The sequence below is a fragment of the Mauremys mutica genome, chromosome 1 (assembly GCF_020497125.1).
Source record: "Mauremys mutica isolate MM-2020 ecotype Southern chromosome 1, ASM2049712v1, whole genome shotgun sequence".
Taxonomy (NCBI): domain Eukaryota; kingdom Metazoa; phylum Chordata; order Testudines; family Geoemydidae; genus Mauremys; species Mauremys mutica.
The window spans coordinates 227,095,938-227,119,766 of record NC_059072.1 but is presented as its reverse complement, the minus strand read 5'-3'; the positions used below and the strand labels follow the sequence as shown (position 1 = coordinate 227,119,766).

At 40.6% G+C, this 23,829-nt stretch overlaps 1 protein-coding gene across 3 annotated transcripts in view; it reads left to right on the top strand.

The window, feature by feature from the left end:
• Window positions 1–381: 381 nt before the first annotated feature.
• The window catches only part of TXLNG (taxilin gamma), a 40,887-nt gene continuing 17,439 nt past the window's right edge, over window positions 382–23,829 (top strand). The window contains exons 1-3 of one of the 3 annotated variants that reach the window (XM_045022716.1): window positions 382–831; window positions 11,412–11,721; window positions 12,543–12,634. In XM_045022716.1, coding sequence (XP_044878651.1) covers window positions 694–831; window positions 11,412–11,721; window positions 12,543–12,634 — 540 coding nt within the window. In that variant the 5' untranslated portion in view covers window positions 382–693. Of the gene's footprint in view, window positions 832–1,436; window positions 1,469–1,501; window positions 1,683–11,411; window positions 11,722–12,542; window positions 12,635–23,829 lie in introns of those variants that run through there. The other 2 variants (XM_045022870.1, XM_045022791.1) reach the window with 2 other exon arrangements.

Sequence of the window (23,829 nt, the reverse complement as noted above, 5' to 3'; positions counted from 1 at the left end):
TGCTGGCGGCTGTGGCTGTAGGCTGTGTTATGGCGCTATCGCTGTACCCGCATCATCCACCACTGGCCTAAATCCCTGCGGTGTGGTTTTAATTAAAAGTTTTGCCGCTTTGGCTAGAGGTCGGCCCCATTTCTCTACTTCAGGAACAAATAGCAGCTTTCACTGGCCCCCTCCCCGGCCGACCCCGCGCCGTCACCTCCAGCGCCGCGGGTTCGCGCGCCGGCATCACGTCACTGAGCCCCACGGAGCCTCGGCCTGAGCGCGCGCCGCTCTCCCACCCCTTCGCCGCGGCGTTGCCATAGCGCGGGGCCGCATCTCGCGCTCCGGGAAGTTCTCCCGCCAGAGTCGCACGGAGACGACACCGCCCACTGCCCCGCGCGGGGGGGGAGGGGGAATTGCACGACAGCTCCCAGCATGCTCTGCGCCTGCGTGAGCCAAAGCGAGGGGGTCTGAGGGGACCCGCGAGCTGCGTCATCCGCACAGCATGCTGGGAACAGCAGTCCCCATCTCCGGGCAGGCGGGAGCCGCGCTGAGGGTCCCCGGCCGCCCAGGTCCCTGGTGGGAAAAGTGCATATCACGTGACTGGGAGAGCTGCGCGGTGATTGGCTGCGGGCGGGGCCGGCACAAGCGCTTCCGGTGTCTCAGGTTCGGACGGCGACGACAGGCTGCTTGTTTGGATGCTGCCGTCACATCATGGCGACGCGCGGAGCCGAAGCAGCGCGCGGCGGAGGCAGTAGCAACAGCGCTGTAGGGTCCGGACGGAGCCGGCGCCATAGCCTGGGGCAGCGGGAGGAGGCGGCGGCAGTGGCGGCAGCGCGGGGCAGCCCTGAGGTAACGGCCCGGCGCGCGCGCCGTCGGGCTCTTCCCTCCAGCTAGCGCGTCCCCCGCCCCACGCGGCGCCTCAGCCCCAGCCTCGCGATGGGCTCCGCTCCCGTGCGGGGGGGGGGAGGCTACTGCCCCCAGCCCGCGGCTCGATCCCGGCCGGTCCGAGGGGGGCCGGCGGCCAGTCCCCGGCCAGAGCCTCCCGGGGATCCCGGCTCCCGCGGTGGGTGGGTGGGAGGGAGGGAGCTGCGCGTGTGACGGGGGAGGGGGTTGGCTGCGGCGGGCTCTGCAGTGGCTCCCGGGGGGCTGCGGCACGACCCAGAGCGCGCTCCGCAGGCGCTACAGGCCTCCCGAGCCACCTGCCCGGCTGGGGTCCGGCTCGTAGGGCTCCGCGCCCGGCACCCCAGAGAGCCCGTGGGCCTGTCGGCTCAGGCTGGTCACTCGTCAGCGTGGCGGCCCCGTTAGTTCGTGGCACTTACCCCTGGAGTGAGGCGTCCCGTGGCGCCCCCCCCCCCCGCACTGTCCTGGGGAATAGCTGGTGGCTTTAGTAGGAGCCACTATTGTCATATAATGGGTCACGTGGTCGCTTCAGCAAGGGGTGGGGGGGCATGTACCTGTGTTGTAGTTGCAGAATACTTGTTACAGGGTAGGATGGCCTTTGCCCATTTCTCATTTTTGTACCGTTTGTTTTAATTGTTTCTCAATATAGTAGTAGAATTGATCCAGTATAGAATGCTCCTAACCCTGCCAATCCTCCTTGTATGAGTAGTCCCGTTGAAGTGCATGAGTAAAGGTGGTGTTGCCTGATCCTATTTCTGTTTGTACAGGGAAAGTACACTTTTATATAATATGAATCAAAGGTAATGGCACTAGTTTAATTTTCCATATCTTCTAAACCAAAAAAGGCAACATTTTTAATAAAATCTTACTAAGAGTGATATTATAGCTCAGTGGATTTACAGTAGTCCTTGTTTCTATTTCTTGCAAGAAAGCCATGATGTTTCTCTTGTATGCACTTATAAAAACACACTTGTTTGAGGACAGAGTACTCTGAGGATAGAGTGCTGTCTTAAAATGTGCCCTGATGCCATTTGTATATACGCTATTGAGTGTAATACACCGCTAACTCGATATAACGCCACCCAGTATAACATAATTTGGATATAACACGGTAAAGCAGTGCTCTGGCGGGGGGGGCTGCACACTCCGGTGGATCAAAGCAAGTTCAATATAACACGGTTTCACCTATAACGTGGTAAGATTTTTTGGCTCCCAAGGACAGCGTTATATCGAGGTAGAGGTGTACAACTGTTGATCTAGGTATATTCTCACTACCACTTTTCTGCTCGAGTATCTCACGTCATACTCATGTAGGTTTTCTGGTGGCTGTCATGGCATGTTATCTGTAGTACGAAAAGTAACTTTCCAAGGTGCAAAGTTTTCTGTTTTGGCCAATGGAAAGTTCTCAAGAGGCAGTTACCTTTATTTTTTATATAGGCCCCTTACCAAAGCATTCAGAATGTTAATAACAATTTTAAAAAGCAACTTGCATAATAATATTTCCTTCCTCTTAAAATAAGAGCATACAGCCAAACAAAGGAATCAAATTTGATTAAAGAACTGAAAGGTAGAGCAAGAGATATTGGGCAAATAGTAGTTTTAAACTATGGTTGGAAAGCAAAACAAATGGGGAAAAAATTGATATGATCTTTTTTTGTGTAAATAAGGCCTCAAATGTTTTTTTAATAGGCTGTCACTTTTTTACATTAGAAACTCAGATCTTGTCTACCCTGTCTTTGAGAGAGATTCTGTGGATGACTGGAAAACTAGTAGGATTATGGTATTAAGGAAGTGAAACTTGATCGAGGGAAAGTGAGTCACGGTTTAAAACTGTTTCAGTTTTTTGTTAACACCTGTCACAGGCATTTGAGTTAAACAGTTAGAAGATTGGTTTGTTAGACATTCAACACTTTGTCTTTAATTCAGTTAAGGTCTGTGAGAGAGTTCCAGTTGAAGCTGTCTGGGTGCTCCAAAGAAATCTTATCATAGAATATCAGGGTTGGAAGGGACCTCAGGAGGTCTAGTCCAACCCCCTGCTCAAAGCAGGACCAATCCCCAGATTTTTTACCCCAGTTCCCCAAATGGCCCCCTCAAGGATTGAACTCTCAACCCTGGGTTTAACAGGCCAATGCTCAAACCACTGAGGTATCTTTCCCCCCCCTCCCCGTAAACACTTGATATTGGTGATATTTGTAATGTAAAAACCATGAGAACAGTGGCGTGTGGGGAGGGGAGTAGGAGGAAGGTCTTTATGCAACATAAAGAAGCAATTTAGCACACCCCCTTTTTGCAAATCATGGTTGAAGGTGTTTTTAAGAGAGAATAAAAATTAGATGGATTTCAGTTTCAGCTGAGTTTCATACCACAGGGCACATCACAGGGGGAAAAAACCTACTATTTAGTAGGCTTTCAAGGAATAGTAGGATCTTTAAACACAAGAGGTGTGTGAGTGCACATACTTGTCTGAACAAGGCTCAAGAAGCAGGCCTTGAATGTGGCCAAGATCATCAGCATTGGTTTTTAAAGGAATACTGTAAACTTAAATTTGGCTCAAAACAAACTTCTGCAAAGATCAAAAGAAATGTCTAGTTAAAAGAAAATCCGTTGACAACTGTTCTTAACTTTCTCCTGCAGTGTTGGAAACCCAAACCTTGCAAAGAACCTGAAAGGGAAACTGTCATTGATATTCATTGTCAAACCTGAGACATACACAAAGTAAATAGTATAGAGAGCATAAAATGGAATTTTAATATTTCACATTTAATAATATAAGAAAGTAGTAAAAGGGCGAGTTCGGTGTTGCATGCTATCACAGTCACTTGGTCACATCATGGTCTGTGTTTTTAAAAAAAAAAATTGTGCATAATAATATGATAGCCTAATCTGATGAATGCTCATACTACTGAGCCTTGAGCTGCTGCAAGCAATAGAGCAGCCCTAATGAGAGCATTCTGAAAAGAGCTACAATAAACTAATGTTGTCACAAGGACATTAATTGCTGTTGTAATATCACATGATTAAGAGACACCTGTCATAAATGCCCAACTTAATTTTTTTATGATATCTGACCCATGACTTTTTATGGAAAAGTTACAGTCAAAATTGCCAGAAAGATTGTGGATCTGGGTGACTCCTGCAAGAATATGTACCATGCAACATATTTGGGGGTGTCCACAATAGGAAAAAAGTTGTGTTTTACCATATATTTAAAATCCTAGTGTGGGCAAGGCATAGTTTTCACATGTTATCAGGGTGAGGTAAATATGGAGGAGGAAGGGATGCCAAGAGTTTACTGCAACCATGTAACGTGAAAACTATAAACTGTCTTGTCCACACTAGGTTTTTAATGCATTAGCTGAAACATGATAAAAACACTTTTTTTTCCTAGTGAGGACAAGGCTCTTGTATAGTCCTAAAGTAATGCAAGTGTGGCAGGATTAAAGACAGGATTGTCAAATGAGCAGTATAATTCAAATATTCCTTCAAAGGAGTGGCTGAACTAATGTGGTACACTTGTCTTTTGACTGGTGTATCAGCATAAAGGTATCCAGAAGTGATTCTGTATACCTTGAACAGTACAAGAGGTTCAATCTTTGGCACATGCTTCAAACTCTTCTGTGATGATGAATAGTAACCATCACAGCTCACTGACTCCTATTTTCTAAATGTGACACTCCCTCATTTTTGGACATGGACATCTTGAGTAAGTTCCAGTATGGGTCCTGGCCTTTCCTCTGGGGTTGAGACTGCATTTGTCAGATTTTGATAAGTTAGTCTCCTGGGTTTTGAGAGCAGTTGCAGAGGAACTATCCATCTCTTTTGGTTATCAAAGCACCAGGTTGTCTGTGTACTGTGCAACCTCTCAGTCTCCTTCCCCAAAAAGACTTGGTTTGAGAGGGGTGTGGTAATTGCAAGCTCCTGACTGTGAAGAAAGATTTTTTTGAGGTGTGTGATGGTAGCTAGTGTCTCAGTATTTTGGGTCAATCTGTGATGTTAAAATAAATGCAAAGATACAGGTAGGTCCTGACTAAACTATAACTTAAGTATGTTGTTAAAATCTGGTCAGATAAGCAGTATTATAGCCATGTCTTGTGACTTGTGTTACGGTTTAGGGTAGATCAGATTTTAGTTTGACTATAAACAGTGTAGTTGCTGCAAACTGTATTCTGTCCAGCAATAAGTCCTAAGCTTTCAGACATCCTTCTGTTTTATATGGTTTCTGTATAATTTCTTACATGTAGAGTCCTGTGGACTCAGGCAATTAAGCAGCCATTTGTTCAGTGCCAATGTTTTAGATTGCAATACAGTTGTGTTTGAGAATCTAAATTTTATTTAAAAAAATAAAGTTTCTGAACCTTCTCTTTTCTAAGAACATTTAAAATGTGAATGAGTAGCAGTGATGCCAGCTTAAGCCTGTAGACAGCCTGAAATGATAACTCTGAGGAAAGTGGGGAAGTGCACTGTGAAGGCTAATTTTCATCATCTGATACCCTTTCCTTGATGAATTCAGAAGTTTAGAGAGCAATGTGAAATACTATGCCTGGAAGCTTTGGGGTGACCAGAAGGGAAGTTGCTTTCTGACTCCAGCCAGTGGTTATCATATGTCCTTAAGCACAACTCTTTATCCTGGCCAATTAACCTGGAGATAAGTCTTACTTAAAAAAAGTCAGTTTTTCTTTAAACACTAAGCTGTTTGTCTTGCTAGTATTGAGTTTCACAGCTGTGTGTGTAAAGAGAGAGATTTCCTCTTATTCTTTATAAATTTTTGCCTTTTAACTTCAATTCCCTTTTGCTCCTGTATTATGGGGCAGAGTATGCCTTCTCCATACTATTCGTTTTATGTATCTACTCTTATTGAAAACTTTCTTAATCCATGCAAGCATGCCACCTTGGACTGATCCTGTCAGATCTTAAACCTAGAAGCATCAAATCTAGTTGGAAGTTGGTGATGAGACCTGGATTCGATCATGGTAATTTCAGTAGATGGTACTTTTGCCTTAATACTGAATTAGCATTTATTAGACAACATGCTGTTGGAAGTGTTGCATATCAGGTATCTGAAATGATTGTGTCTAGAGAGCTTGCAAAGCACTTTAAGATGAAGGGATCTTTTACCATTTGTTTGTTGCTCATCAGCTTGGCACTCAAAGCAAACTAACCAATTTCACTCTTGTTTTCATTTTTACTTATTTTTATTTTTAAATAGGTGGCTATTCATTGCTCTAGACAAACATACAACAAAAACTTTTGCAGATCTTGCAGGTTAATTGTGAGCTTCACCTGAGATTTGTCTAACAAATATTTTCTGCATCTCTTTCTTAATCTGTCACCCTCCCAGAAGACTGGGATAATAAAACTTAAAAGAAGTATGTCCTAAATATATTTGGGTTCTGGCTCTGTTGGACCAACAGTGGGGAAGATCTGTGGGGCCATCCTCAGAAAGCCAGTGCAAATAACTGGGTGATGTGTTTTCTGTGAGAAGCATTGCTAGACAACTGATGTGCCATATTCTGCACTTAGTGAAATTTCCAAATCACCTTTGGGGAATACGTCTGTAGAAGACAGTTCAGTAATCCGGTCTCCAATTGAGAAAGGCATGGATTACTGAAAGAAAAGGTCATCACCTTCTAGTCACATGCAGACTTCTGCAAAAAGAGATTTCCTTTTTCACAAAAACTGCAGCACTTTGAGGGGTGAATAAAAGTGTAAATGCTTGGTTTATGTAGATTGAACAATCATAGAAAGTTGAAGTTGTATACTGTGTCTTTCATGATAAATCTATATGAACAAATGCCAGTTCTTAGAATAGAGGTCTCTATGGATGCATTTCCTGATGCCCTTTGATTATGCTGGCATTCATGAGAGTTGTAACTACTTATTTTCTTTGATCACACTCAGTTCCACTGTTTAGGATATGGGTGAGAAGCATGTCATTACATTACTGTCTAGTAAGCAGCCACGAGTCTTTCATTTTCCCTCTTTAATGAGCACTTTTTTTCCTGTAAATAAAATAAAATAAAAATTTCCTTTTTAAAGTAAAATCTGACTATGCATTAGATTTTAGAGAAATTTGAAATATTGGCTCTTAAAACAGAAATTTTTTGCTGTCAAGGCAAAACTTCAAGAAAGATCACCTCTAAAGAATGCAGACAGAGGGCAATTAATGTGCATAACATATATTCGGAAAGAACTGCTGAGGCCAGGACTTAGATTTATAGTGTATAGGTGCTGCTCAGGTCAACGGTCACTGCATTTCACCTTGAATGACCCTCTTACTCAGACATCAGGCTGCATGCAAATACTCTGGCTTGCAATAGAATCCCAGTCCTGCTGCACGTGTGCATGTGAGTTAGTGGGGATCCAGGCCCATCCCTGCAGGATAAGAGCTGCGGCTGTGGGGTAAACCACGGACAAAGGGAAAATCACGTTATCCATGACTTTCCCCCCGCCATGACAAATTTGTAGCCTTACTTACAATTGCCCAAGTTGTGTGTCTGCCCTGTAGTTTGATATGTGCACACTGTGATCAATACTACTTTGATCATGTTGAAGAACACACACAGTGAATGTCTACAATTATGGGGGGTGGGCAGAAGCATCACTATAATTAAGGCTGAGACTGCATTACCATTTACGAGTTAATTTTTCTAAGTGCTCTGAAATCCACAGGCTTACTCTAATTGTCTTGATTTGTTATGCCTGCTGGGGGCCTGAGATAGGGTTAGTGCTCCAAAAATTTGAGGCCATTTGAACAAGGGGTTCCCCAAGATGCATTAGTCTCTCTTTTTATTTATTTATTTATTTTATTTATATTTATAAAAAGGTCATCAGAATGTTATTTTAATGTTTTTGCATGAACCTGGGGCTCAAACTATGGCTTGGATCTTCCCCAAAGTACATCACCTGTTCAGGCTTGATTTCAACTAACGTCTGTCACCCGCCATCTCTTTGGGCAAGAAATATTTTAAAAGCTATTCAAGATAAAAGTTAGGTTTACAGCCTGGCTCTAAGATGACAACACAGATGTGACCCGGTGTGCTGGATTGCAGTGGTACTCCAGTTTGGCCCAGCCACCCCTCTGTCATGGTCAACGGTGTGGAGGGCCAAACTGGAGTGGCGCTGCGACCCTGAATCCCAGGTCACAACGCCCAGCCCCGGAGCACAACACAAGAGCTGCCACTGGCCGAGCCCCAGAGAACACAGGAGCAGTATACAGTGGTCCAGAAATGTATTAGACATTACGAAGTCAAAGGTTCCGCTGACAAGGTATTTTGTAGATCTGAAATTGTCAAAGTCTGTTTGCCCTGAGATGAGAAATGGGTTAAATTGATTTGGTTTATGTGCATAGATGAGATAACTATGTTCTGAACTGTTAAAGGGTTTATTACAGTATAATGCATCCTATTAATAAATATGCCTATATGCGGCCTATGAGAAGTGTGGTTGAGGTTTAACTAGTTTTATAGATGATTGCTGGATCTGTGAGGTTTTTTTTTATTGCAGGCATTTTCAGGGCTCTTTACCATAATATTACAGTGACAGATACTATATAATTAAAACCAAAGATTATATTTTTTCTTAAGACATAGGAGGAAGCAGAGGTTGAATTATGTGTGGATGCATACTGTTAATGATAGCTTATGTTTCTTTGAACAACTCTACGCATTTTTGTGAAAAAAGAAAATGGCCTTTTCTACAGAGAAATTTGCACCAGATTTTTTAAACAAGTGCAAACCCATGTGTAGACGCTTATCTTAAAACTTGTTCCTTATCAAATTAATTTGGAATAAGTCTGATTTAAAACCCAAATGAGTAGCACACAACCCATTTTGCAACTTCTAAACCTTTTAAAATCAGTTTAAAGATTAAAGAGGCTAGGACTTTTCAGCTTGAAAAAGAGGAGACTAAGGAGGGATATGATAGAGGTATATAAAATCATGAGTGATGTGGAAAAAGTGGATAAGGAAAAGTTATTTACTTATTCCCATAATACAAGAACTAGGGGTCACCAAATGAAATTAATAGGCAGCAGGTTTAAAACAAATAAAAGGAAGAAGTTCTTCACGCAGCGCAAGTCAACTTCTGGAACTCCTTACCTGAGGAGGTTGTGAAGGCTAGGACTATAACAGCATTTAAAAGAGAACTGGATAAATTCATGGTGGGTTAAGTCCATAAATGGCTATTAGCCAGGATGGGTAAGGAATGGTGTCCCTAGCCTCTGTCTGTCAGAGGGTGGAGATGGATGGCAGGAGAGGGATCACTTGATCATTGCCTGTAAGGTTCACTCCCTTTGGGGCACCTGGCATTGGCCACTGTCGGTAGACAGATACTGGGCTAGATGGACCTTTGGTCTGACCCGGTACGGCCGTTCTTATGTTCTTATGTAGACATGTCCTTATAATAACTTGGAGAGACGTTTACGCTTGCAAATGTCATGCTGGTTAGTCCGTATCATGTACCCCATGGTTTATTTCTCACCCCTAAAATTGGTAGTCAAGTTATGTTTGAGAGACAGTTTGGGGAAACTTGTATTGCTACTGCCCATGATATACCTGTGCTGTGAAGAATAGACTTCATTACTGTCAAACTCTTGCTTTCCATCTCTAAAATTCACTTAAATATTTTCAAGGGTTTTGGAAGAACATTTACTTTTACAATCATGATTCCCTTGAATAGTCAGTATGTTATACATGTTGTAATGGTTTGATCATGAAAAGCAGGATTTTTTTTGTCCCAACTATTCATTTGCCAAGATATTGGCCTGGCTCTTGATTAGAGCATACAGGTTAGAATATTCAGGCTCTGATATTGTCTATCCTTAAATGATTATAGTGACTGATTATGTCTGTTTTTTTTCATGGATGAGAGAATTCACTGGTAAGAGTAGTTGCATTTAGACTTACAATTGTCAAGGGCCTGGCCACCTTCTGTTCAATTCCAGAGATCCACAGTGGGTTTCAGTATGGCACCAAGAGAACTATGTCTCACAAGTGTAGCATACACCAGTCACGAGAGAGAACTATAGCTTACCTTCCAGTTAGGTGCTGACATTCTTCTGAACTTCACATCAGTTTGAGGCAGATTTTTATGAATATTACAGAGATGGCATTGTCTACCCACAAAATTACAGACAATGTGTCTTAATACTCTAAACCCAGAGCCAATTAGTATAAGTGATTTTTTTTGCTACTGTAATATTTTCAGAAAGGTGAAATATGACTTTGAAGATGAAATTGCACATACTCTTGCTCCTTCTCCATATTTTTAATTATGTTCTGTGTAGCATGAGTTTAAATTAAAAAGAAACTGATATTAAATCAGCTTAGTAGTGTGTCTTGCTAACTCTATTACTTTTATTGTATTTTCCAGGAGCATTTTTAAACACTTGAAATTATAAAAATGTCCTGTTTCTTCCTCTTCTTTCCTCTCTCCCTTCTGTACGTTTCCTCGTTCCATTTTTGAACTATTATTTGAAATGTTAATATCTTTAATCTTTGAAACTGAGTCATAAAGTAGCTGTCAGACTTAACTGCTGCTGGCATTTACTGGTCCTGCAGCATATACAGGATGGCGTCTGTCTGTTTTGTACTTTAGTCTCGCCTGTAACCAAGGACCGTCTAAGTGTGGGTTCAGCATTCTTGCATTTGAGTATATATATTGTGATTTGTTTTACTAAATTGGGAAAAACAGCTTCTCAAACTGAGTCTGGGGATGCAAAGGTCAGAAAGTTTGTGTTATTAATGCATGTGTACATATTTTTGAAATTGTTAAATATATGTGGCTTTCTTCTTTTTCAGTAATTTTTAGATTGTATCACATTTTGAATATAGGGTGCAGGCTGGTTCATAATTTATTAAAGTTTTGAGGGTCCTACTTGAAAATTAACTTAATACTCCTACTTCCTGTGTCTGACAGTATTTTTCATTTGATTCCATATACTTTGACCAATGGAGCAGCTATGTCCTTATTTTAATACTCTAGTCAAAGCTGCTATAACACTATAGCTTTCTCACAAATAAAAAGTTACATGCTAAATTATATTTCCATGCTAACTCTTCTAATACTACACTTCTTGGAATGACAAGCCATTGAAGATAATTCTTAGTTTGAGTCATCCTTAACAGGGTGATGTTTCAGTGACATACTGTGTACGTGTTGGGGAGTGTCTCCAGGGAGTAACTACTTCACCTGCTCCATGAGTTTAAAAAAAAACAGGCTGGAGTTCTGTATACCTAAATTTTTCAGGTTACTTTCTTATGAGAGGAGAATTGTCAAGTGTAGTGCCTGCGTTACTCCTTAAATATTTGGGGGTAAGTTGGTCATTTTTACATATTGCTATCAGTGAAAAGCAAAACTGCTTTTTATATACATACAATATTAGTTTTTCTAAAAGTGTTGACTTCAGTTTGCGGTTCAACTTAATGATACAGTAGCTTTTTGGATTCTTGTTTATGTATACTGAAAATACAGTAGTAATTCAAGTAAATTTTTCTTGGTAACTTATCTGATTACTTCTTCCCCTTTTTTAGTTTATGGTTGGTACAACAGGTGAAACTGGAATTTGTGAGATCGGAATGAATACCCAGGATCAGTTGGTGAACAGCAAATGCATTGAATCTGACACAACTTTGCAACATCTGCAATCCAATTGTGATGGCATAGAAAGTACAGGTGCATTGGAAGATGAAGATTATATCACAAAAAATAGAAAGCCAGTGGGTTCAACGTACTGTACTCATGAATCACGTGAGGAGACTCCTGGGAGAGAAGAAGCCCGTACTGAGCCACCTGATGGCCAACAAGATCCGGAGACTGAAAAAAACAAAGAGAAAACCTTAGGTATGTGCTGTTTTAGGGTTTGGCTTCTAAATTACAGCAAGTTCTGTGTTTTGAAAAAGATGATGGTTTTAATGTTTCCTTAAAAATTGGCTTCACATTTTACCCTGGCAATCTCGGAGTCATTCTCAGGAGCTTTAGTTTTGTTGCCAAATGGCATTTTGTCATCCTTATGATGTGTGTTGGGGAGAAATGGGAGAACATGTTTTAAAAGGTCACTGGTTAAAATTAATATTAAAAAGTCCCTCACCTGTTAATATGTTAATGTTTTAAAAATCTAATCCACTAGTCACAAATTGTTTTACTTCTTGCATTTCACTCAGTTTAATCATTGGAAATAGACTAATCGGTTTAACTTCTGGTTGTTAAAGACTATGATACTGCATTGTTTGGGTTACGGACACTGAAGATGACTGTATATCAGACCACTTTTTACTTTTAGCTGATGCATATCTCTATTTCATAACAAAATCTGAATTTTAGATATCGCGTTTCAAAAGTGTATCAGATATTTCTTGGTTTGTATCTTCTGAAAGAGAAATTATGAAAGTCAAAGAATTCTTGTGGTCTAAGGCTCTGTGCATACTGCAGTTGGATTAAATATACTATCACCCTACATGTTATACAACTCTACAGACAGCAAGCTAATTATATGAATTCCTTGTTTTTTAGGGACTTGTGTTGCCATTCTCTAGTAAAACAATATGCAGCTATTAAACTAACATGCCATTAAAAACATTCTAGATCATCATTAATACAGAACTCTTTTAAGAGAAAAAGCTTTTTATAGGATTTTTTCAGTATTTAATTTTTTTTATCTGTAGGAAAAGAAGTACTGTTGTTGATGCAAGCCTTGAACACACTTTCTACTCCAGAAGAAAAGTTGGCAGCTCTCTGCAAGAAATACGCTGATCTTGTAAGTAATCTGTATAGCTAACAGATACCAAGAGTACATCTAAATTTCTATTTCTTGTAAAATGGTTTTGGAGAAATAGTTATTCATCTACTTAAGAGTGTGAAAATACATATTAACTATGGAAGAATAGTAGATTTTTTTTTTTCTTTAATTCAAAGATGTTTTAACTGATTCAGTTATTTCATTGCATTAGCAGAATGTATTGGTTGCAACATTCAGGTTTCTGATGGAAATTGTTGCAGTCAACATAAAAATTCAACACTTGTAGTCGTTTTCACTTTTATCTATGTCTCCATAACTGCTCTATAAATCTAAAGAGGAATTTCATTATAATAGTATTCTGATACTGAAGTACTGCAATATACGATAATAAAACAGATTTCAATGCTACTAGCAACAAAATCAACATCTGTAGTCCAGCGGTAATTAAATTTTTTTTCTAGTGGAGTAAGATATGGCTGTGCCCCTATTCTGCAATATTTCTAGTTTTTGATAAGCTTGTCAATATCTACTTGACTCATGCTGGAAGTTTATAACTTTCCATTGCTGACCATATCCACTGGTTCTTACGAGTATGATTAATTTCTTTTTCACAAAAATAGTCCCACAAAAATAGTGTCTGCATTGGATGTGAGGCAGTGCAGCAGGCTCTAATGTGCTCAACATACTATAAGTTTCCAAGACAATACAATGTAGTCGGCCATTAGTGATAGAAAACGATGACCTAGTAATATTTTTGGAAATTGGGAAAAATTTAGGTAGACCTTCTTTTCTGCTCCAGTATATCTTCTGAAGATTTAGTTTCTTCCTTGGTTTTAGAACATTGCTTCAAGTGAATGTTTGTTTTTCTAATGACTGTAAATAGCAATGGAAGCATATGATCTTTTTTTCAGAACCAGCCCCAAAAAAGGAAAACTGCCAGTTCACTCTCATAGTTTATTTAGGGAGGATACTACACTAGTGAATGGGAACAGGTATTTATTATAGAACAATGTATTCTGACATAATTTGGTACTTAGAGAAGGAATAAAACTAGCTAGCAAGGTTTCTATCTGGATGAGTTTCTACTAGGGCTGTCAAGTGATTAAAAAGATTAATCGCGATTAATCATGTGATTAATTGCATTGGTAAACAATAATAGAGTACCATTTATTTAAATATTTTTGGATGTTTTCTACATTTTCAAATATATTGATTTCAGTTACAACACAGGAGACAAAGGGTACACTGCTCACTTTATATTTTTTCTGATTACAAGTATTTGACGTTCCTTCCAAAATCTGAGAGGGATAAGGTGGGGAGTAGGCTTTCAGAAGTCTTAAAAGAGCAATACTCCAATGCAGAAACTACAGAACCTGAACCACCAAAAAAAGAAAATGAACCTTCTGCTGGTGGCATCTGACTCAAATGATGAAAATGAAAATGTGTTGGTCTGCACTGCTTTGGACTGTTATCGAGCAGAAACAGTCATCAGCATGGATACATGTCCTCTGGAATGGTGATTGAAGTGTGAAGGGACATATGAATCTTTAGCACATCTGGCATGTAAATATCTTGCTACGCCGGCTACAACAGTGCCATGCGAACACCTGTTCTCATTTTCTGGTGACATTGTAAACAAGAAGCGGGCAGCATTATCTCTTGCAAATGTAAACAGACTTGTTCCTCTCAGTGATTGGCTGAACAAGAAATAGAACTGAATGGACTTGTAGGCTCTGAAGTTTTACATTATTTTGTTTTTGACTGCTGTTATTTTTTGTACATAATTCTACATTTGTAAGTTCAACTTTCATGATAAAAAGATTGTACTACAGTATTTGTATTAGGTGAATTGAAAAATACTATTTCTTTTGTTTTTTTAGTGTAAATATTTGTAATCAGAAATGAATATAAAGTGAGCGGTGTACATTTTGTCTCCTATGTTGTAATTGAAATCAGTATATTTGAAATGTAGAAAACATCCAAAATATTTTAATAGATGGTATTCTAGTTAATGTTTAACAGTGCTATTAATAACTATTAATGTTTTAATTGCATGATTAATTGCAATTAATTTTTTTAATTGCTTGTTAGCCCTAGTATATAGATGTAATGTATCCTTGTGGTTAGCAAATAGTACTACATTTGGTTTTAAGGACATATTTAGCTGCAGATCAACATGCTTTAATATTTACCAACCAATGAGAGTCTGCCTTTCTTCAAGAAACTAAAAAGTACAAATGCAAATCAAGATGAAAATTTATTTAAATTAATCCACCCAGCCTTATAGGTCATTCCCTTTCCTGTAACCAGCAGAAAGGGCAGTAGCAACCTCATGGGCAGAGCAATTTTATACACCATATGAAACGATCTTTAGAATAGCTACCTAGTCACATCTATTCATACCTTAAAATTTTACAAACTGGATATTCAGGCATCAGCTGATGTTGCCTTCAGTAGGAGCATGCACCGCATGCTGGTCTCCTTGGGCATGTCTACGCTACCACTTACTTCGGTATGATTTACGTAGCTCAGTGAATAATCTCTACCCCTGAGCAACGTAAATTACACTGACCTAAGCGCCGGTGTAGACAGCACTGTGTTGGTCAGAGAGCTTCTCCCGCCAACATAGCTGCTGCCTCTTATGGAGGTGGAGTAATTAAATCCACAGAAGAGCTGTCTCTTCTCTGCTTATAGCTTCTTCACCAGATCCGCTACTAGTTCTTCTAGTGTAGACTAGTCTTCAGTAGTAGAGAAAGTTTAAAACCCTGAGTATATATAGTTTTTCTTTGGGTATGTCTACACTACCCACCGGATCGGCGGGCAGCGATCAATCCAGTAGGGGTTGATTTATCGCGTCTATTCTAGATAAATCGATCCCTGAGCGCTCTCCCGTCAACTCTGCACTCCACCGCCACGAGAGCTTATTCACGTAACTGAAGTTGTGTAACTTAGATCGTTCTCTCTTCCCCTTCCCCCCTTCCTCCCCGCAGGTAGACCAGGCCTTTGAACATGACTTGAAGGCAGGAAACCATTTTAGGGTTGGACATTTGACTACAGTAATAGTCAAATGACAGTCAAACATCGGTCAAATACTGTCAAATATAAAAAGTCATATTTTAAAGCACTATTTTTTTAGAACAGTGTAAGAAAGATAGGATGTAGAACAAACCTTAGTTAAGCAACTGATTACCTGTATACCACCTCTCTTATGGTTCTTGTATATAGTTAAGCAACTGAAACTAAAAGGGGCGTGAAAGCTAAATTTAGTTTTATAGAGTTTTATTAACTATCCTTAACTGCAAATAATAGAGGGTATGAGAAGACAAAAATAGTATTGGACTATGATTAGTTATAACAAATTTTCTAATTTTAGCCATTCAGGTTTTCAGAATTAAATTACATAACCTCAATAGAAAATAACATTTATACTCTATTACTATCTTGAGAAGCTGACTCTTTTTAGATTTTTTTAACTTGGCTGCTTGCGTTGGTGTAACACATACTCACCATAAGTGCCTTTGTTGTTGTAAAGTGCAGTGCACTCAGGGTAAGTATACCAGTGTGTCACACACCACCATGTTGTGCATTGTCTTTCAGGAAATTTTCATGTTTTGTTAGCTAGAAAGACTAGCCCAGGTATCTCTGGGAGCTAGTGGTCAAGGTCCCAGCATGCAACTTTCTCCATCCATAACCAATATTTTTTTGTGCCTTTTAGAAAATATCTTACCAACCTGCTTGGCACTTTTTGGTTCCTGCTATCTTTGACAGAAGCATGGAGTCCACAGAGCTCTGCATTATCTCATGAATGAACGTTGCAAATACAGGACGCACAATTGTCCTGTATTTGCAGACCCAGAGGAGAATTTCAGCAAAGGGGGACATGATGATCTCTTCAACAACAGATTGCTGAGGGACATTCAAGGTTGTTGGGTGGCATTCACAGAGCAGCTTCAGATGGAGCTCCAGTTCTGGGCACAAGAAATGAGCACTGACTGGCGAGCTGGCATTGTAATGTAGGATTTGAACAGCCAGCAGTAGCTGCAGAACTTTGAGATGAGAGAGGTCGCATTCCTGGATCTGTGTGCTGAGCTCACTGTAGCCTTCTAGTGCAGGGGCACCAGAATGAGCTGCATTGACAGTGGAGAAATGAATGAGATTGCACTCTAGCCTTGTAATGCCAGATTGTCATTAGGTGGTGTAAAATAATTTTGGAGTTAGAAAATCCACAGTGGGGACCATTGTCATGCAAATGTTTAGGTCCATTAATCATCTGCTATGCAAGACCGTGCCTCTCGGCAGCGTGCAGAAGGACATGATGATTTGCAGCAATAGGTTTCCCAAACCGCAATGGTACGATAAATGGCATGCATATCCTTATTTTGCCTTGCTACAGAGTATATCAACAGAAAGGGCTACTTTTCTATAGTTATGCAAGTCTTGATGAATAACCAGTGTTGCTTCACCTATCGATGTGGTTTGATCAGGGAAGCTGGATGACCCTCGCATCTTTAAGAACACAGGACTCTTCAGAAAGCTACAAGCAGGAACATTCTTTCCCAACTGGCGGATTACCATTGAGAATATTGGAGTGCCAGAAGTGATTCTGGGGGACCCAGCTTACCCCTTGTTCCCCTAGCTCATGAAGCCATACACTGGCCACCTTGACAGCACCTAGGGAAGATTCAGTTATCAGCTCAGCAGGTGCACAATGACCATTGACTGTGCTTTTGCTAGATTGAAGGAATGCTGGTGGAGTTTACTCACTAGATTGGATTTCAGTAAGAAAAAATATTGCAGTGCTTATAGCTATCTGTTGCATCCTGCATAATATATGTGAAGCAAAGGTGGAAGTGGAACATGTCTCCTGACATTGAACAGCTAGATACCAGAGCTATTATAAGAGCCCAATGTGGAGCTATGCGTTTGAGGGAGGCTTTGAAAGAGCACTTCAGCAGTCAGTCACAGTAGTGTTCTGTGCTGGAGTGTTCACTGGGCCTGGAGCTTTGGGTGCTGCTAAGAATTGTCGTGTGTGATGTGCATTTATAAATGTGCAGGTTTTTCCTGAATCTATGAATTTTATATGGTGCTTGGTGTGCATCTTTCATGTACTGTTTGCTTTGTCTGCTGCTATGCACTGTGAAATATTTGTTGTAAACCAATAGAAAATGTAATTCTCCAAAAATAGAACTTCATTGAGTGCAGAAAATCAATATGGGGCGGGGGGGGAATGTTATACAAACTGTTAACCTAAATTAAAAGGTGAAAATTTAAAATTAGAGTGTAAACATTTGTCTATTTGAGTGCACAAATGTAGTTGGTTGTGGCTAGACATAACTGACCTGGGAGAACCACGTGGTTGGTGTATGTGAAGCTGTGGTTTTCCTTGCTGTCCCATGGCATAGCGTGGTGTACGGGTAAGGATTCTGCCTGTGACGGCATGTAGTAAGTTTAGGGGGCGGGGAGGTGTAAGGAGTGGTGACCGTGGAGTTTTCCAAGGACAGCAAAGGGTGGGGAGTCTTGGATTTTTGGACTTTGTAGGTTAACCAGGATCTGCAGCATTAGGTTTGCTGCTGGAGAAGACCCATTATGTGTTTCCATATCCTTGTCTCGCTGGGACTCCTCGGCCTTTTTCCTGTCTTCTTTCTCCATGCTGTCAGTCATGTTGGCTTTCCAAACCCTTTTGTTCACAGTCCGGTGCAGCAGTAGCTCACGTAATTTTGCTGAACATGTCCTCCCTAGTCCTCTTCTTTCTCCCCATGACTGTGAGGCGTTCTGCGAGCATGAACGGGGCACCCCTCAAATTTGCCATGCCAGAAGCTGCTGATTAAAAACAGACGTATGTACTATTGGATGAACAATCACCATGGAAAGGGATAGATACGTTTAAAATATCCCTTCCCTTATTCCCATAAACACTTTTAATAAGAAATGCTTATTAACACTTCAGCTTTGGACTGCCTCAGCACTGCAGTGCTCTCCAGCCCCAGCAAGTATGGCAGAGCAAGGGTGAGGGGTAGGAAGGATTTTCTGTTGCATGAAGCTGTAAAACTTCAGGCCCTATTCCATGAGTATAGGGCAGTGACACTGATTACTGGCACTGTTTTCCACAAGCAGCGGTGATTTTAGTTGATATCTCACTCCTAAGGTTCGCAAAGGCACAGAGAACACAGCTGCTACTGGTGCCCTGAAGCTGCCTGTGCCTGTAGCCCATATGCTGCAGTGGTGCCAGCCAAACTCATTGCCGAGTGGCATGGGAAAGTGTCCTACAGCAGAAGAAGAAATAATGTCACAATCCCCAGAAACCTTTGGGAGAGGATTGTGGAGTATCTCCATGAAAGTTTCATTGAGATATCTCAGGAAGATAAAAGGGACATCCCTACTAACATAAACAAAGTGCACTGTTTGGCTGCATAATCCAACAGCAGAATGAAAAGCAGATGCCAACTCTGCATCTGTTTGTACCTTTTTACCTCTTCTTGTGCAGATAAACAGTGATAAGTCTATACCTTTGTCTTAACTTGGGGGTGGTCCATGGGCCATTTTTCAATTTAAACATTCTAAGGAAAAGTGTGGGCACATACTTAGCTGAGCTTCCTCCCCCTACATTAGGCTCATCTATGTTCACCAGACAAGACTGGCTAGACTAGCAGAATCTCAAACTGGCTTGTGGTGTGGTTGGAGTCCCTTGCCATGTAACAAGCCCCACCACCTGCTCCTCCTCTTCCCATTCATTGTTCACATCAGGAGTTTCTGTCACAGGCTCCTCTGAGGTACCCACAGTGGTCTTCAGGGTGCTCTCTGCCAAGTACGGCGTGCAATTCATTGTAAAAGCGGCAGGTCTGTGGGGCAGCACCAGATCTATTATTACACTCGCTGGCCTTGTGGTTTCCCTGGCAGAATTCTTTCTCTTTCACATGGCACCGCTGCTGATCCCTGTCGTACCCCTCTGCATGCATCTCCTGTGTAATCGTCTCATAGGTGTTCATATTTCTACGTCTAGACCATAGCTTTGCTTGCACAACCTCTCCCCGTAAGCCCAGGAGATCCAATAATTCCTGTCTGCTCCTGGTAGGAGTGCATCTAGTGTGTGGTTGGTTGGGCAGTTTCACATAACGAGAGTGGTCTGATTGGTGTGTTTGCTGAGGTGGACAGTCAGTGAAAAGGCATTTCAGAAACACAGGAGGCACTGGGAGGGAGGGAGAGGAGTTGATCAGCGGGGCCGACGGACCCGGACATAATTCCACCGCCCACCCCACCCCCGAGAGTGCCATGTCCCCGCCCTCCCAGCACCTCCAACAAGCTGCTGAACAGCTGTTCAGCCAGTGTGCAGGAGGCACTGGGAGGGAGGGGGAGAAGTTGATCAGTGGGGCCAGCGGACCCCCGTTTGAGAAACACGAATCTACAGTATTCAGTCCACGTTACCTGTTTTTCCAATTAATGAAATTAGTTAGCGGTGATCCTAGGGCTATCTTAACATAAACTCCTACATTTATGACAGATTCAGTGCAGTTTGAAAAGCTAGCACATTTGGTCTCATTTTATGTCTATATACAACTAGAACTTGAAAGGCAGTATGAAATATTAACTGTGATAGACATATGCAGTGCTCTGTCATGTTAGTTAATAACAGTAACTTCTTCAGTTTTAAAACTACTTTACAGCAATCTTTGATTTAAACATTACAAAACAAGGACAGACACTGTAACTCTCTGACAGTCTTTAAAACACACACACAAGTATGTGCACTTCCTTTACTAATTACTCAGTTTCAGGAACTGGTCAGTTGACTGACTTGGGTCATTATCAAGGAGAAAGTCTGTATATTACTTATCACCAGATCTTTGCTCAGCTTTCAGCTCAGTTATCATTCGCAGCAGGAGCTGACACTGTTTTACTACTGTATATGGCACGTATAATATCAGTGTTTGATATTAATTTAATATTTTAATTCATTTACTTATTCACAGACAGGGAAAAAGGGAAGTCTCTTCACAGTCTTCTGAAAGGCTGCAGTAACTCTAATTCCTTAGACTATTAAAGAAATCTAGCTGTTAGACCTTGGGCTTTTATTCTGTTAGCTGTCTGTTCTGTCTTTCTAAAAGGCTTTGATACCTGGGCAATTCTTAAATAGTAACAACTCCTAATTTTGGGACCTTAGTTAATACAGCAGTACCAAACAAGAGTAAGACTTTATAGTCTGCTGTAGGTTTAGTCTTAGACAGTTATGCCTATGTCCAAAAAACATAGGCATATGTTTTATATTTTAATTCAGATAAATGTGAAATGATGAATTTCACACCAAAAAAAAGTTTACCTTTTTTAGCAATGTTAGGTTAATGTTTAAATATGAACCTTATTCAAACTTGAACAATTGCAAAAGAAAAATGAAATAAAACAAACATGGCAACTAAAAAAGAAAGTCAGATTTTAAATGCAATTATTCTGGGTTGGCAACAGGTCAGCTCTTCAAGCATCGTGCTGTTCATTATCTTTTCATCATTAAACATCAACTGTTTCATCTTTATCTTTATCATCAAATTCATCAGTAACTCATTCTCCCTCGTAACTTAATATTCTTCAGATCAACTTTTCATCTGTCCTTTCTTTAATCGTATTTTGTGATACATGATCACCAGCTTCCCAGGAGTGAAGATCTTCAGTCTATTTCTGTTTCTTGAATGATGATTCCCCAAACCAACCAGTTTTGTTCCGCACATGCAGTAGCACACACAAGTGTTTAAAAGAATATCTGCCACCGTAGCAAGAACATGAGGAGGACACAACCCTTTCCATCATGATGGAGCATGTTGTTTTTATATTCAGCTGCTGGGACTGCACTTTGCATTGTTTTACAATTGACTGGGCTTCTTTTTGCTTTATATTTTGCTGTCGCCATCATTGCTTGCTTGTTTGTATTTCCTTTAAAATTTGCAACAGTCACTCTGAGATCACAAGCTGAATCAGATTCGTGGTCAGATTTTGGCCCTGGAAGCATGGATCAAGAAGGTAGGCTGTATTATGAGCGAGAGTGATCACTTGATTTTTTTTTTGATTTTTTTTTTTTGTGATATTATCTTGTCTCTCTCGTCCGCTTTTGTAAGGGAACGGTGTTCAGTATTCTTGCATGTTTCTTAACATTGAGAAACTCGTTCTTGGCATCAGACAGTGCAGAACTATTATTTTTCATATTCTGAATGACTTATCTACAGTATCAAACAGTTAAATGAATTTGTCTTTTCACATCCAAAAGACATCATCATCAAGAATGTTAGTGCAGACTACTCAGGGAGAACACTCGGCCATCCCTTCTTCAACAGCAGCTGAATGAAGTCTTTCTGCATATTTGAAGTTCGAGGCATTTAATAAAAGATGCCCATTAAATAAGAATAGGCTTACTCAGTATGAATGAAACTGAGTGCTATACTAACTGATGCTGAAAAATGTTTGCTGGTACTTGTTTGCTTTTGAAAATCTTGACCGCACTTTTCACTTATTGCATGTGATGCAAAGTTGTAAGATCTTCAACATCGCAAGTGAAAAACTGCATAATATGGGCAGCATATCCATAACACAAGTTGTGGATACGCATCAGCAAAACTCAAGTAGTGTTCATGTTAGCCATGTTTTTCACAACCAAAATAACCTTCTGTGGACCCAATTCACTAATTATATTGTTTAACTGGTCAGCAATACACTGGGCTGTGTGGTAATGCTCAGTTACACATTGGAATAAATAAAACACTGGCTGTAGGGTTATCACCATGAAGTTGATGACATCTTCACTGCAAATATTGTTCTATCCCTCCAGACACTAGAAGTACATGAGAAGCTTGTGTGGTCAGAACACCAAACTCTCTTTCATATCCTCTGCTTTGGCATTCAGAAGACTTCTGCAAGCCATTTCTTACTTGGTCCTTTGGATGCAACTTCCAAAAATAAATTTAATGTATAAGGATTTTTGATTATATGAAATGGAGTTTTGCTCGCATAATTACTCCTAGCAAATGTAGGGGTAAGTTCGTTTTTCTTGTAGTAGGACAGTCTATCTAAAAACCTCTTGATACTGATTTGATGAACATCTGAAAACTTTTCAGGAGTAGGAGTTTTTGATGCCGAAGCAGATAAAGTAACAAAATTCTTATTTGAATATGAAGAAATGGAATTAGCATCATTTTCATTGCCACTTATATCACTGTATTCATCAAAAGACACCAGGCTTCATGATGCTGCTGCTGTCAAAGACAAAGTAGAAAAAGAGTACACAGAAGAAAACAAACTTTGATGTAGACCGGTTTACTCTTCCTTGCTGTTTGCCTATAATCCTTTGACAGTAGCTGGACACATCACAAGAATTCCTCAAGTGAGGGTTCTCCAGTCTATCTACATTTGTTTGATACTCAAGAGAACATAACTTGCACTTAGTTTTAACAGTGTTTCCATGTTCATGTCTAGTAATTTAAAAAAAAAATTATTTTGGCTTTCCTCAACTCTGCATAATTTATGATGTTACTGTTGTTAATGTCTCACTACTTCTGGATTGCTGTCTCAGTTATGAAATATCTCTTGAACTTTAATCAACCAGTAGCTATTCAATCTTTCTAAACACTGCTGATTGGAAGATGCCATCCAGTCAAAATGTTTTGGGCATGTTGTCCCCTCCCTCCCAGGACCTTTAAAGACTCCCAGATCACATGAAGGCAGAGGTGGGCAGGCAGCTCCTTCTTCCTACAGCAAACACCCAGGCTCATAAGCAGCAGTAAGAAAAGGAACAGAGCAGGAAGTGGGGGAGGGCTCTACAGAGATGTGATGTCACAAACCTCCATTAACAGAACTTTCCATATTTATCAGCAAGGTTTGGTTGGGGATAAATGGGGGTTGGGGCGAGTTGATGGAGGGGGTATTTGACGGAGAGAAGTGGGGGTTTATTTACATAGGCCTATAACATGGGTTGTTTGTGCTGAGGGCAGTGGGGTTAATAGCTGTGATATTTTTGTTTAGGGAGGAGGTTTGATGGCCATGCATCTTTTGTCTTTGTGTTCGGGAAGAGGTTTAATGACTGAACACTCCTTTCCCTTCTCCAATCCCTTCTGAATTTATTTCTGTAGGTTTGTCTTGGCAGTTTAGATTGACCAGGGCCAGGGACCACGTCTTTTAACTTGTTTAATGCGCTTTGTAGACCACCATGAACAATGATGGCCTTGTATATAAATAGA